Source organism: Humulus lupulus, chromosome 4 (assembly GCF_963169125.1).
Source record: "Humulus lupulus chromosome 4, drHumLupu1.1, whole genome shotgun sequence".
NCBI lineage: Eukaryota > Viridiplantae > Streptophyta > Magnoliopsida > Rosales > Cannabaceae > Humulus > Humulus lupulus.
In genome coordinates this window covers 237,126,191-237,142,610 of record NC_084796.1, presented here as the reverse complement: position 1 = coordinate 237,142,610, position 16,420 = coordinate 237,126,191, and the positions used below count along the sequence as shown (strand labels likewise).

General features: G+C 38.3%; 1 protein-coding gene across 1 annotated transcript in view; it reads right to left on the bottom strand.

The window, feature by feature from the left end:
* The window catches only part of LOC133833028 (psbP domain-containing protein 3, chloroplastic-like), a 62,322-nt gene extending 46,503 nt beyond the window's left edge, over positions 1-15,819 (bottom strand). Inside the window, exons 1-2 of the mRNA XM_062263292.1 lie at positions 15,749-15,819; positions 15,587-15,639 (exon numbers count right to left, since the gene is read on the bottom strand). Coding sequence (XP_062119276.1) covers positions 15,587-15,639; positions 15,749-15,819 — 124 coding nt within the window. The remainder of the gene's footprint in view (positions 1-15,586; positions 15,640-15,748) is intronic.
* Between the last annotated feature and the right edge of the window lie 601 nt (positions 15,820-16,420).

Genomic DNA, 16,420 nt, shown 5'->3' with positions numbered 1-16,420 from the left:
GAACAGAACCCACCTTAGTGACTTAACAACTGTCACTCCTCTGTATTGGATTAAAAGTCTTGGATGATTATTATGATCATCTGTTGATGTTATATTCTTGCAGTATTGAGTTTTCTTGCTGGGCTTTGGCTCATGGGTGCTATGTGGTGCGGGTAAAGGGAAAGAAAAGCTCACCCAACCTTGAGTGGTGAGCTTAGGTGGTGATGTGTACATATGCGGCCGCTTGACCACCACGGCCAAGGAGTTCTCAGGGGAATTAGGGGGTTTACCTTATTTTTGCTGCTTAGATCGGCGGGTTGTAAATTTTATAATGTTGTGACCATTTTGCATTGTAAAGAACTTGTAAACATTTTTTATAGGTCCATGAACAGTTTTATGTTTTAAATAAAATATATCATTTCCTTTTGATTGGTTTTCCACCTTAACATGTTAATAACACCTAGAAGCACGTTTTTAACCAAAGAACTCGGGTAGCGAGTTAAATTCATGGTTCAACGTTCACCATAATGGTCTTGGGGTAACCAGGGCGTTACATCCTGCTTGAGCTTTTCTACTTGATACTGAGAAGACATGCGTTGGAAAACTATTTAGAGCACGCAGCGAAAACTTTGTGTGGTGGGCCCATTGTTGTTGATGAACAACAGAACAACAACAATAAAAAAAATTCATTAATCTTATAAACAATTTATACAAGCAAGAAAACAATCTAGAAATATTATCATACAATATTATTAATCATGCAACAAATATGTATATAAATATACAATATATTTATATAGAATATATAAACACAAAAAAACAAGAGCATAAACTTTTACCTCTTGAAGCCTATCAAGTGTCCTTGAGTTTTTTTTGTATTTTAACGATCTTCCATTTCAAAGCGTTGAGCACTCAAACCACGATCTTCTGGAGTGTTATCTACACCTCAAAATGTGTGTGGGCACATAGAGAACATGAGTTTGTATTTTAGAAATCACAAGTATTTCTCAACACATGAGAACTTGGATTATGGTTTGAGAATGGCTAGAATAAGGAGGAAGAAAGAGAGTTTTTGTCTAACAAAAAACTCTGAGAACTATTCTGAATTATGAATTGTTGTGTGTTTTCTTTTTTATCTGTGTATATTTTTTTTCTTCTTCTTCTATATCATATATATAGAGAGAATAATATTACCTTATTTTTCCTAATAATAATAGTAATATAAATATATCATAATAATGATGATAGGATTAGATTTTAGATAAATATCTAACTTACCAAATTTGAAAAACTATTTTCAAATTATTAAATAAATAAATAAATAAAATAAAACCTACACAAGTACAATATCTGTATAGTGGTACATGCATGACACAATCATTGGACTGTGACAGGCATGTACTGCTATTCCCTTTAAGGGATTTTGCATTTTTCTTTTATTTAATTATTTAACTAAATCAATCTCCCACAAAATAAAGAATTTATCTTTTTAAGGAAAAGACGATAACCATATTTCAAAATTTAAATTCTAAATTCAAAATTCAAATTGATGATGATGATGATCATCATCTTTTAAAATTAGATAAATTAAAAATTGATTTTTGACTTAGTAATTTTATTTTCTCCCACTCAAATAAAATAATTAATTTAAAAAATTAATTAATTTATTTATATATGAAATTCGAAAACTTATATATTTAAATTAATAAATATATTTTTGAAATTAATAATTAATTCTAAATTAATTATTCAACCTCAATTATCATATAATTGCATACTTGACCCGAAGAATAAAATTCTTCTCAAATTCCCAAATTATAGTTATATCATTGTATCAACTCTTACCTTGATATGGTGTTGATAGAACCGCCCTGGGGACATATGGACCTATAATATCAAGTTCCAATAAATATTACATTATTAATCAAAGCTCTTTGATTAGATAATCATATTTATTAATCTCATGATTACTCCACCAAAAATATGAGATTGAACTCTTGATAATTATAGACATATATCTACTGAGTACTTTATTAAGAATAAAGTGTCCATTGATATAACCATTACATACAATGTTAATCCTCTATTAATGGTTCATAATTAAATGGGAATAAAATTACCGTTTTACCCTTTTAGCTATATCTTGTTCCTAGAGTACCACTGACTTTACTAGTGAAGGTTGTATCACAACAAGTTTGTGACGTGAGCGCTCATAACCTTTTCAGTTCCAAAAGTCAGCCCAATAAGGAACCATTATTTAATCTACAAGAATGTATAGATTCCATACATGTTAAACTACGTCCCCAGCCATATACATCATTGAGTCCCTAAAACAATTATTCTTGGCTTGATCATTCTAACAAACCTTAACACATGAATCAAAGGATGAGATGACATATATAGGAGTTCATAGTAACCACAGGATTAAGATCATCGTGTATATGATCATCGTTTGATGTATTTGATTAATACTATTAAACAATGTTTAAACAAGTATTAACAAATCACATATGGTCCAATTCTACATACTCTCAGCATGAAAAGTACCTTTACTAAAGTGTCCTACTACACTTGTAACTCGGATCTAGGTCACATGTATTCATAATACTAGTGGACCGTACTAGTAGTAATTAATCTAAAGATTCCATAACTTTATTTTACTGCGAACTATTTAAGTTTATTATCTTAATCTCAATCCTCCCATGACCGTACTAGTAGTAATTAATCTAAAGATTCCATAACTTTATTTTACTGCGAACTATTTAAGTTTATTATCTTAATCTCAATCCTCCCATACCAATATGAGATTAAGACCACATAGATAAACTTTAGAATTTTCTGATATTCACTTAATATTATCATATAATATCGAACATAGTCTATATATAATAATTCAATTCAATTATTTATTTTATTTAAAACATTTGTCAACTACAATTGTTATAAGGGCACTATTTCCAACAACATGTTCATCTCCATGGCTTGAGCTGCTCCTAAAGCTGGGAAATCTCAACGGCCCCTCGGGTGACCTCGGCTGTTGCCTTCTTTACATCCTCCTGGGCTTGTCACAGATCCTTGGCGGTCTTTAGGCCAATCTTCTCAAGCTCCCGAGAACATTTTTGTTTGACTTCCAGAGTGGCCTGAATGCGAGTGAGCTCTTCTTGAGGAACTCAGAGTTTCTCCTAGAGGACGAATATCTTGTCGTGGGGCTGCTTAAGTTTGTATGACTTCTCCATCATGATATCGCCCAAGCATTGACAATCCAAGGCGGACTGGAAAAAAAGAGAAATTAGCTCAAGCATTGTGGAAGTAAGATAAAACCCCAAGAATTGGTGACTTACCAGGACAATAGCATATCGGCATGAAGCCACGAGGGAGGCCTCATTACTGTCGCCCAGTTGGCCAAAGCTATGGGCAATCAGCTCGCACATGGTGGAGCTAACCCTCTGGAGGAGCTCAGTAGCGAGAGGATCAACAACTTCCCCTAGCTTGGCTGAGAACAAAGTCTCCATTTCAGCCGACCTATCATAGGTACGATGGGTTTCTCTCTTCGTGGATTCAGTTGGTGCAGGGCCTTTGCGGTTTCGTGGAGGAGCATGTTGCCTTCTGCCATCCTCACATCAAAATGCTGGAGCTTTTTCTGGTATTTCCCCAATAGGTCCCCCTCATACCTTTCGAGGTATACAAGAAGTCGTGGGCGAGGTGCCAACTCTGGTTGGTCCGATCTTTGGACCACTTCACCAGCCTGAGGCGATGAAGGAACCTCCAAGGCTAGGGGAAGGTCTACCGTAGTGGAGGGGGGTGGAAGCGCTCTGCCTATTAGTTGGTGGAGAGGGTTTGGGATCCTCCCGAGGACGCGAGGGTTCTTCGGCAGTTGAAGAGATTAGAGGCGCTCCTAGCCTTAGGGTTGATCGAGCGATGTCAGCTAGCCCCATATGATCTTCAAAAACAAAGAAATGATTAGGGAAAAGTCCAAAACGAAGACATAAAACAGTGTTGTAGGCTTCTCAGAAGCCCACCATGAGCTATATCTTGGTACAAGCATTGGAGGTGGCTAGTCCTATCTCCCATCTCACAACTCAAATTAGTGCCATATTGGCAGAACCAGTTGGAGTTGAGATATGTCACATGGTCTATGGGCACAAAGCCTTGAGGAGGTAACTGTATCCTCGGGCAGTGAAACGTGCAATCTGGCCACAATGAACAAAGGCGGGAAAGGCCCAGACATGCTCGAGACTTAGCCTATCCCCTACATGTGTGGCGTGGTATAGAGTAAGGGGTGATTTACCTGGGGAAAGATAAGAAACCTTCATTCCCACCTGGAGCTCGTCCTTGAGCTCCTGATCTTCTTAGGCTTCTCGAGCTGCCTCTGCAGCTGGGATAGTCTCCAGCCAATCCTCCTGTAGCTACTGGTTCAGCATCGCCCAGGCGCGCCCATCAATGTAATTGATGTGTCGAGATGCCAGCTCCCAAGACTTCTTGGACTATCGGTACTTGGTCAACTCAATATTGCTGATTTTCTTCCCCACGCTAAGAAGTCCCGACCCGTTGAGGTTGTCCTTCGTCACCAAAAAGCTAAGATCTATAGCTTGCTCAGGGAATGATCGGTCCTCGAAGATTTGGACATATGGAGTCCAGTAGAAGGGACCTATTTAGCAGTGACTAAGTGAAGAACACGAATTGGTCCAAGAAACAAAGGAAAAGAAAATGATCGGGATGACACTCACCAACCATGGAGAAGTTGAGGATCAAGGTCGGGTTATTATGGATCAAAAACTCGTTCATGAAGAAGAAGGCATCCTCATAGTCCTGAGAATGGTTCTCATTGTGATGGGGAGCCTTGTAGTCGAGGGATGAAGAGGCATAATTTATCAAGGTGTAGTATCCGTCTCGGTTGGTCTTCTTCCTTGGAGTGGTGCGGAAGTTGTAGAAGTACATAATCTCCGTCGGGGAAGGTGCAGGCTAGTTCTTTTTCCAATACTGAACATACATTCCCGCGAGCACCCAATAAGCTTAAGGGGAGAGTTGAAATGGAGCTATTCCTACAAACTTCAAGAAGTCCACGAAATATTGATGCAAGGGCAGGGTGGCCCTAGCCATTAAGTGGGCTTGGCTCCAGATGCCAAGACCATTCGTGTTGTGGTGTGCCCTCTCGGATTCCCAACAAAGGTGCACCAGACATCTATCCCCGATCGCATAGTGCTCATAATGGCTTCCAAGGCCTTAGGGTGTTGGAGCATGGTGTGGTACTCCTTCACTTCAAAACCATCAGCCTCGTACGACTGAGTGGGGTGTGGAGTAGGGACTCAGTTGACTTCTTCCACGGTCATCCCCTTTTGGGCCTATAAGAATGGCCTCTCAACTATCAGGCCATCAGCACGAACAACCAGTTCCTTGACTGGTTCTCGGGCCTCCGTCCTCGCTCCATCTTGGGATGCACCATTTTCTCGGGTCATGTCTAAGATTTCCTTATCAAAGTGGCAGAAACCTTGCTCGTGTAATAGTCCCAGTTCCTCGAACATCTGCGACAAAAACCAAGCAGTTAGTATTATGACTAAAGAAAAGATGGTTGCTTGGGGAAGAGAGGAAAAATAATTTTTCTAAGAACATGGGGTGTCCTCGGAGCCAAAGATCATGCCAGAAAACACCACCTGAGATGATGAACCTCACCGGAATCTGGGGATTTTCCATATTCTAGTCGAATGCCTAGAAATGCGAAAGTTGCATAAGATGTATAATGGGCCATTTTGACCATTTCTAATGTCAAAATGCACCTAAAAGACTTATGAGCACCCAAAAAAACTTCTCAAATGTCACAAAAGTTACATTCCTAAACAAGCACCTAAGCTCTCAAATGAAGCTCGATGCAAGTGCAAAACTAAACATAGAGTCAATAGGTACTTACTCAAGATAAAGCGCAGATAGGTGTTGAAGCGAGTCTAGACTCTAAAAAATTGCTTGTCGTTCGCCCAAAAATAAGACGGTTCACGCCAATCGTCCAGAGTTGTAGAGAACTCAGAAATGATTGGAGGTCTAAGGAGAGTGAGAAAGAAGAGAGGGTGTTTGGCGTATAAGTTTTGAATTTTGAATGGTTAGAGTGAGAAAGCTGAGGGGCAGTTCTCTAGTTTTTATACTCAATAGAACTTGGAGGGGAAGCAACCCCTCCACGACCGTCGGATTACCTACCACGTGGATAATCAAGGGCGATCCAATGATCAGGATCCAAATGACATGGAACGTGATCATTAGCCTTGGGAACAGACGCCTTGGGCATGGGGCAAAAGGACACCTTCGGTACGGAATGGACATTTTGGATAGTGGAGCTGACCCCTCATTAATTGCATGAGTTGATCGGCCCAGCCATAGGGAGTCAACACATGGTGTGACTTTCCATAGTGACATCAGGGGAAACCCAAATGTCTCCTCCCAAACTTTCAAATTACTCCTCTCAATCTAAGTCTCCATTGCCCGAGGACAAGTGAAGACTTAGGGGGAAAATGTTGTTCGTATTTTCACCTCCGACATGTGGCAATTAAGAGTGATTAGTGACAACATAAGTTATGAAGTTCTTGGAGTGTAACCCCTCCAGGAAGCCCAAGTCATACAAGTCGTGGATGTCTTCAAGTGAGGCCACGCCCCAAGGTCTGTCCTCGAGGTGAGGATGTCTTTAGGTGAGGCTACGTCCCGAGCTAGTCGAACAAGTCGTGAATGTCTCCGAGTGAGGCCATGCCCCGAGGTCTGTCCTCGAGGCAAGGATGTCTCCAGGTGAGGCTACGTCCCAAGGAGCTCTCTTCACTCACTCATTGCCTAGGTCTAGGATTCCGGTCCTCGGACCTGGGGTACCTGCCAAGTGTCAGTCACTACGGGTGTGGGCCACCAAATGATTGTTTGACAACTTTTGGTGGGCCTCGATTAGTGGTGTCGAGTTCGTACACTCGAAAATTTACATTTTCCACAACGCCGCTTGACATGAGAAAACGTGCGCCGCACCCTGACAGTGAGAGATATGTTCCCTATAAAGTTGGTATGCGACTTTCTGCAATGGACCCGTGCAATCTGCCTGGGCTGTAGTCTCTATTTAGTGCAGTCGTTTTTGTATTAATTCAGCATTAACACCCCAGAATGGGGAATTTTGTATTAATGATAGATGATTAATATTAATGACCCCAGCCCCTATAATTAGGGATGGGGTATCTCCTTGTAAAGGGTTGAGTTTTTTAGAGAGAGAAACTTTGTAACTCAGTGAAATATACATGTTTCCTGAGAACCACCATTGAAGCTTGCTATAACAAGCTTCAAACTCACTAAATAATAGAGACTCGTGGTGATACGAACCACGCCAACAAGTGTGACGAAACCCGACACCAAATATGGAACAGCCACCAAGAACACATGAGATTGGAATGGAACCGCGACCCAATGCTTAGCCAAGCACGAACCTTGGTATGAGGAAGATGCCACAAACGGGGATGGAATCCGTTTGATAAGTCAGGATGAACGCCACAAGGAATCTCCTTGATAAGTTCAAAAGTTTCTTCAAGAACTCAAGAAGAAATAAACTCACAATTTCATTCAACATAATCTGATTTTTCCAAATGTTTTCAAGGCCTTATATAGCCGAAAATTACATCAATACAAGCCCCTTTGTCTTCCTAAAAACCGAAATATTAAAGACAAGCCTTTTGTCTTCCTAATGAAACCGAAAAAAAAAGACAACCCTTTGTCTTCCTAATGAAAACTGAAATTTAAAGACAACCCTTTGTCTTCCTAATAAAAATCGAAAATTAAAGACAAAAAGGACTCTTGGACTCACACAAGTCAAGTGTTTGACTTTTCACAAAATAAACAAAGACTAAATAAAAATATAAGATGACAAAATACAATAAGACTCATCAAGCTCCTAAACTGAGGCTTTTGGCTCGCACCCTCGTCTCCAGGCCAACTGGAACTAGACTTGGATCTTTAGTCTTGGTGTCCTCATCACGTGGAATAGGGCTCTTTTATAACCTGAACCACGTAAAATCCTTGTGGTCTTTAATATACAATTAAATTAAACAAGCCTAAATTAGAAATGTGGTCATCAACGTCAATGACTTTCTTTCTGCAACTTCCATTGAAGCACTTCCAACATCATTAATAATATGCTAATCTGATTAAACCCTCAAACCAACCTTACTGGGGATTCAACCATGTATATACACAAGATCCTCATCATCAACAATCATATATAATTTTAGGTTCTGCCGATTTTTTCAATTAAAAAAAATGTCAGATCCAGAGCAATAAAATGATGTAATTTTTCGTTTTAAGAGGTTAGCCTCTCTTCTTTCTTCTCTTGTTTTTTATCATTATTTTTTTCCTCATGGCTCCAACAATGGCAGATTTACTTATCCTATCGTTAATGCTCCTCGCTCCGACCATCCCAACCCCGATGCATCCATGCTGTTGAGTTCAGTCGTCTTCGTCGTTGCCGTGAGAAGCGTGGTTAGTTTTGACTGCCTATTTCTCGATCGCGTATGCTCAGCAACCCCATCCGCCTTCAACGCCACCTACAAGGACCCTGACCAAGCTCCATAGATTCAATCTGTTGAGCAATAAAAAGAAGAAAGGAAGAGAAGCAGAAACAGAAACAGAAGAGAGAAGAAATGGGAGATAGAGATAGATATTAGTTTTAATTTTTTTAAATATGTTTTAAAAAAAATGTAAATGTATTCTATTAATTTGTTCTATTTTAAAATTATTATTTTTTAAATATATAAAGTTGACCTATCATAATACGCCACCTGTCCAGCCAATCAACTCTGTTAGAGTGGGAACCGAGGGATGGAAATAGAACTTGACATTGGGTACTTTTTCTGTGAAAAAAAAGATTGGGTACTAAATCACAAGTTTTGTTAAACATTGGGTACTTTTGCTGTAACAACCCAACTATTCTAGACCTTGGACCATTAATAACTACTATATTAATCATAAGAAAACATACATGTGAAAACATCATAACTTTATTATGTAAAGAAAGGGTTTGAATACATAAAGATTTTACTTAGGATATGTGATCCCATTGTTTTGAAAATAAAACAAAACATAACTTAAATAAATGGGTTACAAAATCAAGTGCGGAAAATAATCCGTAGAAATCATAATTTAAAGACTTAAAGACTTCATCCTCTAATCGAACACTCAGTCTATTGATTCCATCCAGCCTCAATACACATCCCCAAGCTGCCAGGAACCTTTCCCGCCGCCATAGCTAACTTCCTGCACATTTAAACATAAAGGAATGAGCCTAATGCCCAGCAAGGAAAAATCTACAACATAAATCATACACGTAAAATTATATCATAACATATGCTATATCATAAACATAAACTATAAAACGTATGACTATAACAACATTTATCATATAGGACTATAACAATAATGGCCATCATAAATTATTGGGGCTTGTTAGCTGAGCAAGTCATATGCCCATAAATTTGTGTGGCTTGCTAGCTAAGCAAGTCATGTGCCCAATATATCTTCTTGGGGCTTCCTTATCTAAACAAGTCATATGCCCAATCATCCATTCTTGGGGCTTGTTATCTTAACAAGTCATATGCCTAATCATAGATTCTCGGGGCTTGCTTATCTAAGGAATTCATGTGCCCAAGCGACTGAAAACATATTCTATATACATATCATAAAATACACATATCATAACATAAACATAACATAACATAACATATATGCACATAAAATCTATCCTATTTTCCTTACCAATATACCGGGATATGAGAACAGTATCGGGACTTTGGAACACTCCTAAAAACCATCATAGAAAGGTGAGTATACTAAAGAAAAAGGGATGAAAAGAATGAACTACACCATCGAAAGGATACTTACCAACAACAATCTTACGTTCAAGATCTTAGATTCCTAACCAAGAATAGAGAATACGAGTTAGGATTTTGAGTAGAAAAACTATAAGAATAACAAAGAAAGGAACTATAATAAGGAATATCTTGAATGCTTCTATAACCGAACTACACCTCGAACTGAAATATACTATGAACCTTACTTCCCGAGTGTTTATTAAGCTTATAAGGATAAAGCTTATATCCCCAACCCAAGTGTTTAACCACTCTAAAATGACCTAGCAGCTTGTAGACTCTGAACTTAGCTTGATGAATGAAGAAATGGCTGGGTACTAGGTCCTATTTATAGAGTTCAAGAATGAAAAGATCTTTATTTAGCTTGAATAAAATAATGGCTTTTTAATTGAAAAATATATTTGAATAATCGTTCAGCAGAGGCTGAAGATTTGGTCAAAAAGATTCAAAGGCTTACTAAGAGGTTATGGGTTGAATTGAGCTCGGTTTCAAAATGATTTGAAAACCATCCTCTTGAGCCGATATATCGCCCCTAGTAGACGATATATCGCCTAGGCTCATATTCCTGAGGCTCGTCGAAGTGTTCGTGCAAAGTTCACGTGTTTTCATATTCCGTGAGTGGTGATATATCGCCCCTAAGAGCTACGATATATCGGCATACTTTGAAATATTATACACGTAATTACGCTTTTTCAGCCAAATTTGAATTGAGTAAACATCCTTGACTAAGTCTTTTAATGATTTCTTAAAATTGGCGGGATGCCTACTAAAACTATCATGTACAATGACATACAAAAAAATTAAGTTATATTTTTTCCAAATACTGAACACAGAAAATGCTCCTACAAGCAAAAGTGATGCACCGATTCCTTTATTTTCTTCATCTAACCCTGAAGAAAGCTTAGTAAGAAAATGGGCTGCTTTATTGCCTTTTTTAGGAACATAATGCAAGAATACACTAGGGAATAGAGACAATAAGTGGTCAATGCTAACAATAAAATCATAAAATTAGAAAAATCCTCCCTAGGATGCCTTAAAATATCACTTGAAACTTTGGCACCACATTCAACAAAATTACGAAAGAATCCTAAAACGAGTATGCAATTTTAAATAGAAAACAATGCATGAGCGTCATTCAAAATGTTTGATGCTAAAGGGCATCTTAAGTTGCCTAACATTATAAGAGGTGACATACCGTTATTGGTGTAATTCAGTGTCTCTAAGTAATTACTACATCTTAAGCATGAAGAAGATGAAATTATCTTTTTATAGAAGATGTTGTAAGCTGTTGGAAAAGCACTTTGTTACACACTCTCAAAACAAAATGTTTCACTGTCGGGGGAATAGTCAAATATGCCACAAAGTTTTACACTATTGTTTTATATGAGTAGAATTAGAAGAAGGATCAACAAAGGTAGAGTGGGCCAAATAATAACATATTTTAATAGTATATATGTTGCTCGAGGTTTAAACTTCAAATATGCCTATCCTAAAGAGTTGTGTTAGGAAGAGAGACCGTTAGAATATCATCAACATGATCACAAGAATGAAATGGATTTAGTTTGGCTACATTTCACATCCTTTTATTTATAAATGAAATAAAAGACTTTGGTGCATGGAGGTTTAGTATTAGGAAGAAAGACTAGAAATCGACAGTTAGGAACCCAATAATAATCTTTAGTGAAAGAATTAGAATCTCCATTCCCAACTTTCCATATTAGTTTTTTCTTTAAGCAATTCATGACTCCACATAATGCTTATCCATATTAGGTTTATATTTTTTTAATCACACGACATAATGCACAAGCCCCATAGTCCCTTATCTTTCTCTTTCTTGCTTTCTCTTTGAATCACAAAGTTGATGGGTCAAAGACATGAAGAGAGGGCTAGTGGCACAAGGGCAGGGCTAGAGGCGCAATGGACCTCAACATAGGGATGAGGCAAGCTAATGTGGTGGAACTCAATAGTACGATGGATCTCCATTTCTGATGGTTTTCGATCATGTGATGATAGTGTAATGGAAGAATGGAATAATATTTATATGTCATAATAATAATTATTAAAGCATGAGAACAAATCACTCTAAAAAACATAATTAGAATGTGATTTCTCACGTGACATAAATCTAAATAAAAAAGAAAATTATAAATACATTTTCCAGATGTAGAACATGCGTAGATCAAATAATGTCTCATCCTCCTAACCAACCATCTTCCATATTATAACTCCCACAAAGAGAAAGAGACAGGTGGATGTCTATGCTATTTGGTAGGATACACAAGAACATATTTTTTAATCTCAACACATGAGAGAGTGTTCTTCTCAAAAAATAGAGAGAACCAAACTTCTATATTTTTCTCTCTTAACAAAATAACGCAAAGTGTTGTTCTTCTCTCTTGGTGTTATGTTCTAATTTATAGAACTACCAAAAAGAAGACCAAATGCTAATTTCATTAGGCTTATACGTGGACCACAGTCCAAAATGGACTGTGGCTAGCATCAACTGCAGGGATTTGGGAACTATAGTATTTTATCTTAATATAATGCTATTAGTTGTGTAACATCCTACTAATCACTGTGTGTTAAAAATAGTACTTAACTCGTTAAGTGAGTCATTTGGACTTAAAAGTGTAGTTCAAGTTAAACATTAGTTTTGGTATTAAAAATTTCGGTGAATGATGTCAAACTTTTCATGAAAATGGTGTGAACATTTACAAGGGATCCAAAAGCTTTTAAATCAAAATACAAGTTTAACAAAATGGAAAAGTTAGCTGACCTAAGCGGCAAAACAAGCTGCTAATCCACATTCCTTAAAAATATCTCGAATGTGGTGGTCGAGCAAGCTGAGTATGTACACGTCGCCCATACATCTCTCCAACTCATGGTTGGTCCAGATTTATTTTGCCCTTACCTGCACCATAAAGCACTCATGTTCCAAGGCTCAGTAAGAAAACTCAATCAAGTAAAACAGATATCCAGATAAACATTTATATCTAATGCATGCCTTGTAAATAACAATTAGATTCACATTTATTTTTTAACAAGTATAATGACTCATGTCGAATAGATGCATACCGCACCCATGTAATGGTCGTGCCATAACGACATACATTACGCATGTATATCGCCGATAATGGCCCCCAACCGATCAATTACAAACAATAGCCATTCAGTACAAACAATTATAGCAACAAATGCCTATATAGAGCAAACATTTAACTTTAAATGAACTCAAGACACAGTCATAACCGTGTTCGATAATCAGGGCTAATGCCCTTCACTTGGTGCATGTGCCAATTTTCTTACCTCGACTCCCATAAAAATTGTAGTACGACCCCAATTGTGATACCTTTTTTGAACCTTGCAAAAACCCTAGTCATAATATCAACGATGTATTTATCAGGAACTAATTCTGCTGATGGGCTTCAAGGCTATGCCCTAGCTCTCAGGACCTCGAATTCCACTAAGATGGATAGCATAATCGTCCCCCGAGCCTCCCAAGTTAACTCACTAAAACCCTAGAAAAATACACCTTAAAGCTGCATTAGCGCCGCAACACCCCTTGCAGCGCCGTAGCTCCACAACAGACCGATAAGCCCCTTAGAACCTTGTGCATTTTGAGCCGCGACACCCCCTTTAAAGGGTCTCGGCGCCACAACTAATCGAGAGCCTCCCCAATAAAATTTTCTCATTTTGAGCCGCGAAACCCCCTCTAAAGGGTTGCAGCGCCACAACGGTCTGAGGGCAAACCCACCCTCGAAGGAACTCATACACACCGCGACGCTCATCCCAGGCGTCACAAGGACACCGCAACAACCTAGAAATTGTGTTTTCCCCCTGCATTTGCAATCCTATCCTAACGCAATTCCAGCAAAAATTTTACAACCAAACGACCACAATCAAATTCTATAACCCGAGTACAACATAAAAACACACTTAAACAACCAAAAACACATAATTATCAAAATTCACCATTTGAGCTTTAAACTCAAAATACTTACCCCAAATATGAGAATCCGAGCCCGATTCTGAGTTTTTGGTTCAATCCCAAGCTTAAGAACAGTTAAGAATCGTGCATCCACCACCCATCACAACACCTAAGTCCCCTAGACACATGAAAGTTCAAAATTCACTTTAATCCTTCAAACCCATCAAGAGCACAAAGAAGCTCAAAACTAGGCAATCATACCTCTGAAATTTCAAAATTTCTAGGTGCATCTGTGTCTTGGGCAGCTCCTACTTCTTCCAATGCTCAACTTCTCTCCAGAATTCCCTAGTCCAAGCCCTTAGCTAGGCCTTGAGGTTGTTCTCTTGAGAGGATTCTTGAAACAAAGACTAAAGAGGAGAGGGGAAGTGAGGGAAACGTGAGTGCTGCTGCCTTTCAGAATTAACCAAAAATCTATACTAATTAGTCAAATGAGCAATTTACCCCTAATCCATTTTAACCTCAAAACTATACCACAAGGGAAAAATCGTCATTAGCTCCTATTTCCCCACTAAACCTCAAATTATATCCATAATCTCCAAATTATTCAACAAATTCATCAAATACAATTTATTTCCCATCAAACACTTTTGTTTATCAATAAATCTCGAAATATGGAAAAATGACCAAAATACCCCCTTCGCTCACCCCGAGCCGGGTATTTATCCCCATTGTGACTTTCTGCTAAATTGCTCGAAAGGATCGACTCCTGTAGAATATCATGAATACCCACATAATAATGTGGTCCTAGGCACATAACACATTAAAATTACAGTTATACCCTTAATTGATCAAAATTACGAAAATGTCAATTTTTAACAAATTAAAGCAGTTCTTTAAGCACATTTAATACACTTAAACATGCATAAACATTCATATTATGATATTACTCATATAATCCACATAATCATATATATATATATCTAATTAAAATCACATAATTCCACGATAATTCCACTTATGCCCTTCCGGCACACTAATCAACTTATTAACTCTTATTAGGAGTTTTGGGAGACTACAAGTTGGACATTTATCATATTATTTGATGAAGTATACAGTTATACCACAAAATTAAATATGATCAAATTAATTTTCAATAAAAATAAATGTTACAAAATTATCAATATAATTTTATTTGCCATTAAATATTTTTTCATAAATAATATTATAAAAATTAATAATATCAAAATCCTACCTTTATGTTATTGAGCTAGTATGAGGACAGTATGGACTCGTAATTCTAAGCTCCAATAATTTTATTAATTTCACTAACTTTGAGTTTTATTAATTAATTTATTAACTATGAATTAGTCCACTAGAAATTCATAGTTGAACACTCAAAACTACAGTCTTATATTATTAGAAGTTATAACTATAAAGCAATCCATTGATTTAGTCATTATATTAGTTATGACCCTCCACTAGTTGTTCATAATTATGTATGTTGTCCATGTTTTCACCAATTGACACGTGGCAGTCGTTAGAGTAATTAAGCTCTGCGGATGCTAAGGAGTCCCTGATGAGCTCGCCTAGAGCTCCTCTGGGGGTAGGTCGATTCCCATAATCGTGCACTGTCCCTAGAGAAGGTAGTCCTCAGGCGAGATATATCTTGAGGACTACAGTTATGACGCTATCCTCCTCGATCCTCTTCCTCAAGGTCTGCAAGAAGTGTTCTATGGACCTAGAACTTATTGTCAGGTGTCAAGCACAGCTACCCAGGACCACAAGCAGTCGTCTGACACGCTACCGTTACCTCTCCCTGCAATAAATTGCAACCAAAGCCCTACATTTTTCTTGCTTAAAGCCCTACAATAAGCATAAATTGCAACCAAAGTCATCTCCCTGCATTTTTCTTGGTTATTCTACCGGTCATAATGCCTACAAATGCTATGATCCAAAGAGCAAAGAAATTTACCTCTCTCGGCATGTCGTATTTGTAGAAGACCAATTCCCATTTTCCAATATCTCTTCTACTGCTTTTTCCATTTCAGATAACCTCCTTCATCAATGGTCCACTTCTTCTAGCTCTTCACAATTCAATGAACAACCTGGTATTCTTGGCCCACCACCCGATCTTCATGAGCCCACCACTATCTCCTCGATGACATATTGTCGCGACCATCACCACCATACATGTCACGATCCCATGACCATTATCCTTCCAACATCCCATGTTCTCCTTCACGACCCCTGTTTTTGTCGCGACCCCACGGCCCCTCCGACAAGGTCCCACTGTCCCCACCGCCTCACGCAAGCATCTTCGACCCCAGCTATGCCACCTCCTAGCCTCACCCTCTCGGACGACCACTAGCCCTTTCCATCAATGACCCAGATGCCTTAACCCCTTCATCTAACCCAACCTTACAAACACCTTCAATATGCCCACAATTCCCTCAAGCCCCAATAACCTCTCATGACCCACAACCTAATAATTTTATTCCCAATCCCACCCATGACCCAGCTCATACTAACCATCCTACTCTATCCCAAAACATACACTTCATGATTACTCTATCCCAAACACCCTCAGTATGCCCACAATTCCCTCAAGGCCCAATAACCTCTCATGACCCACAACCCAATAATT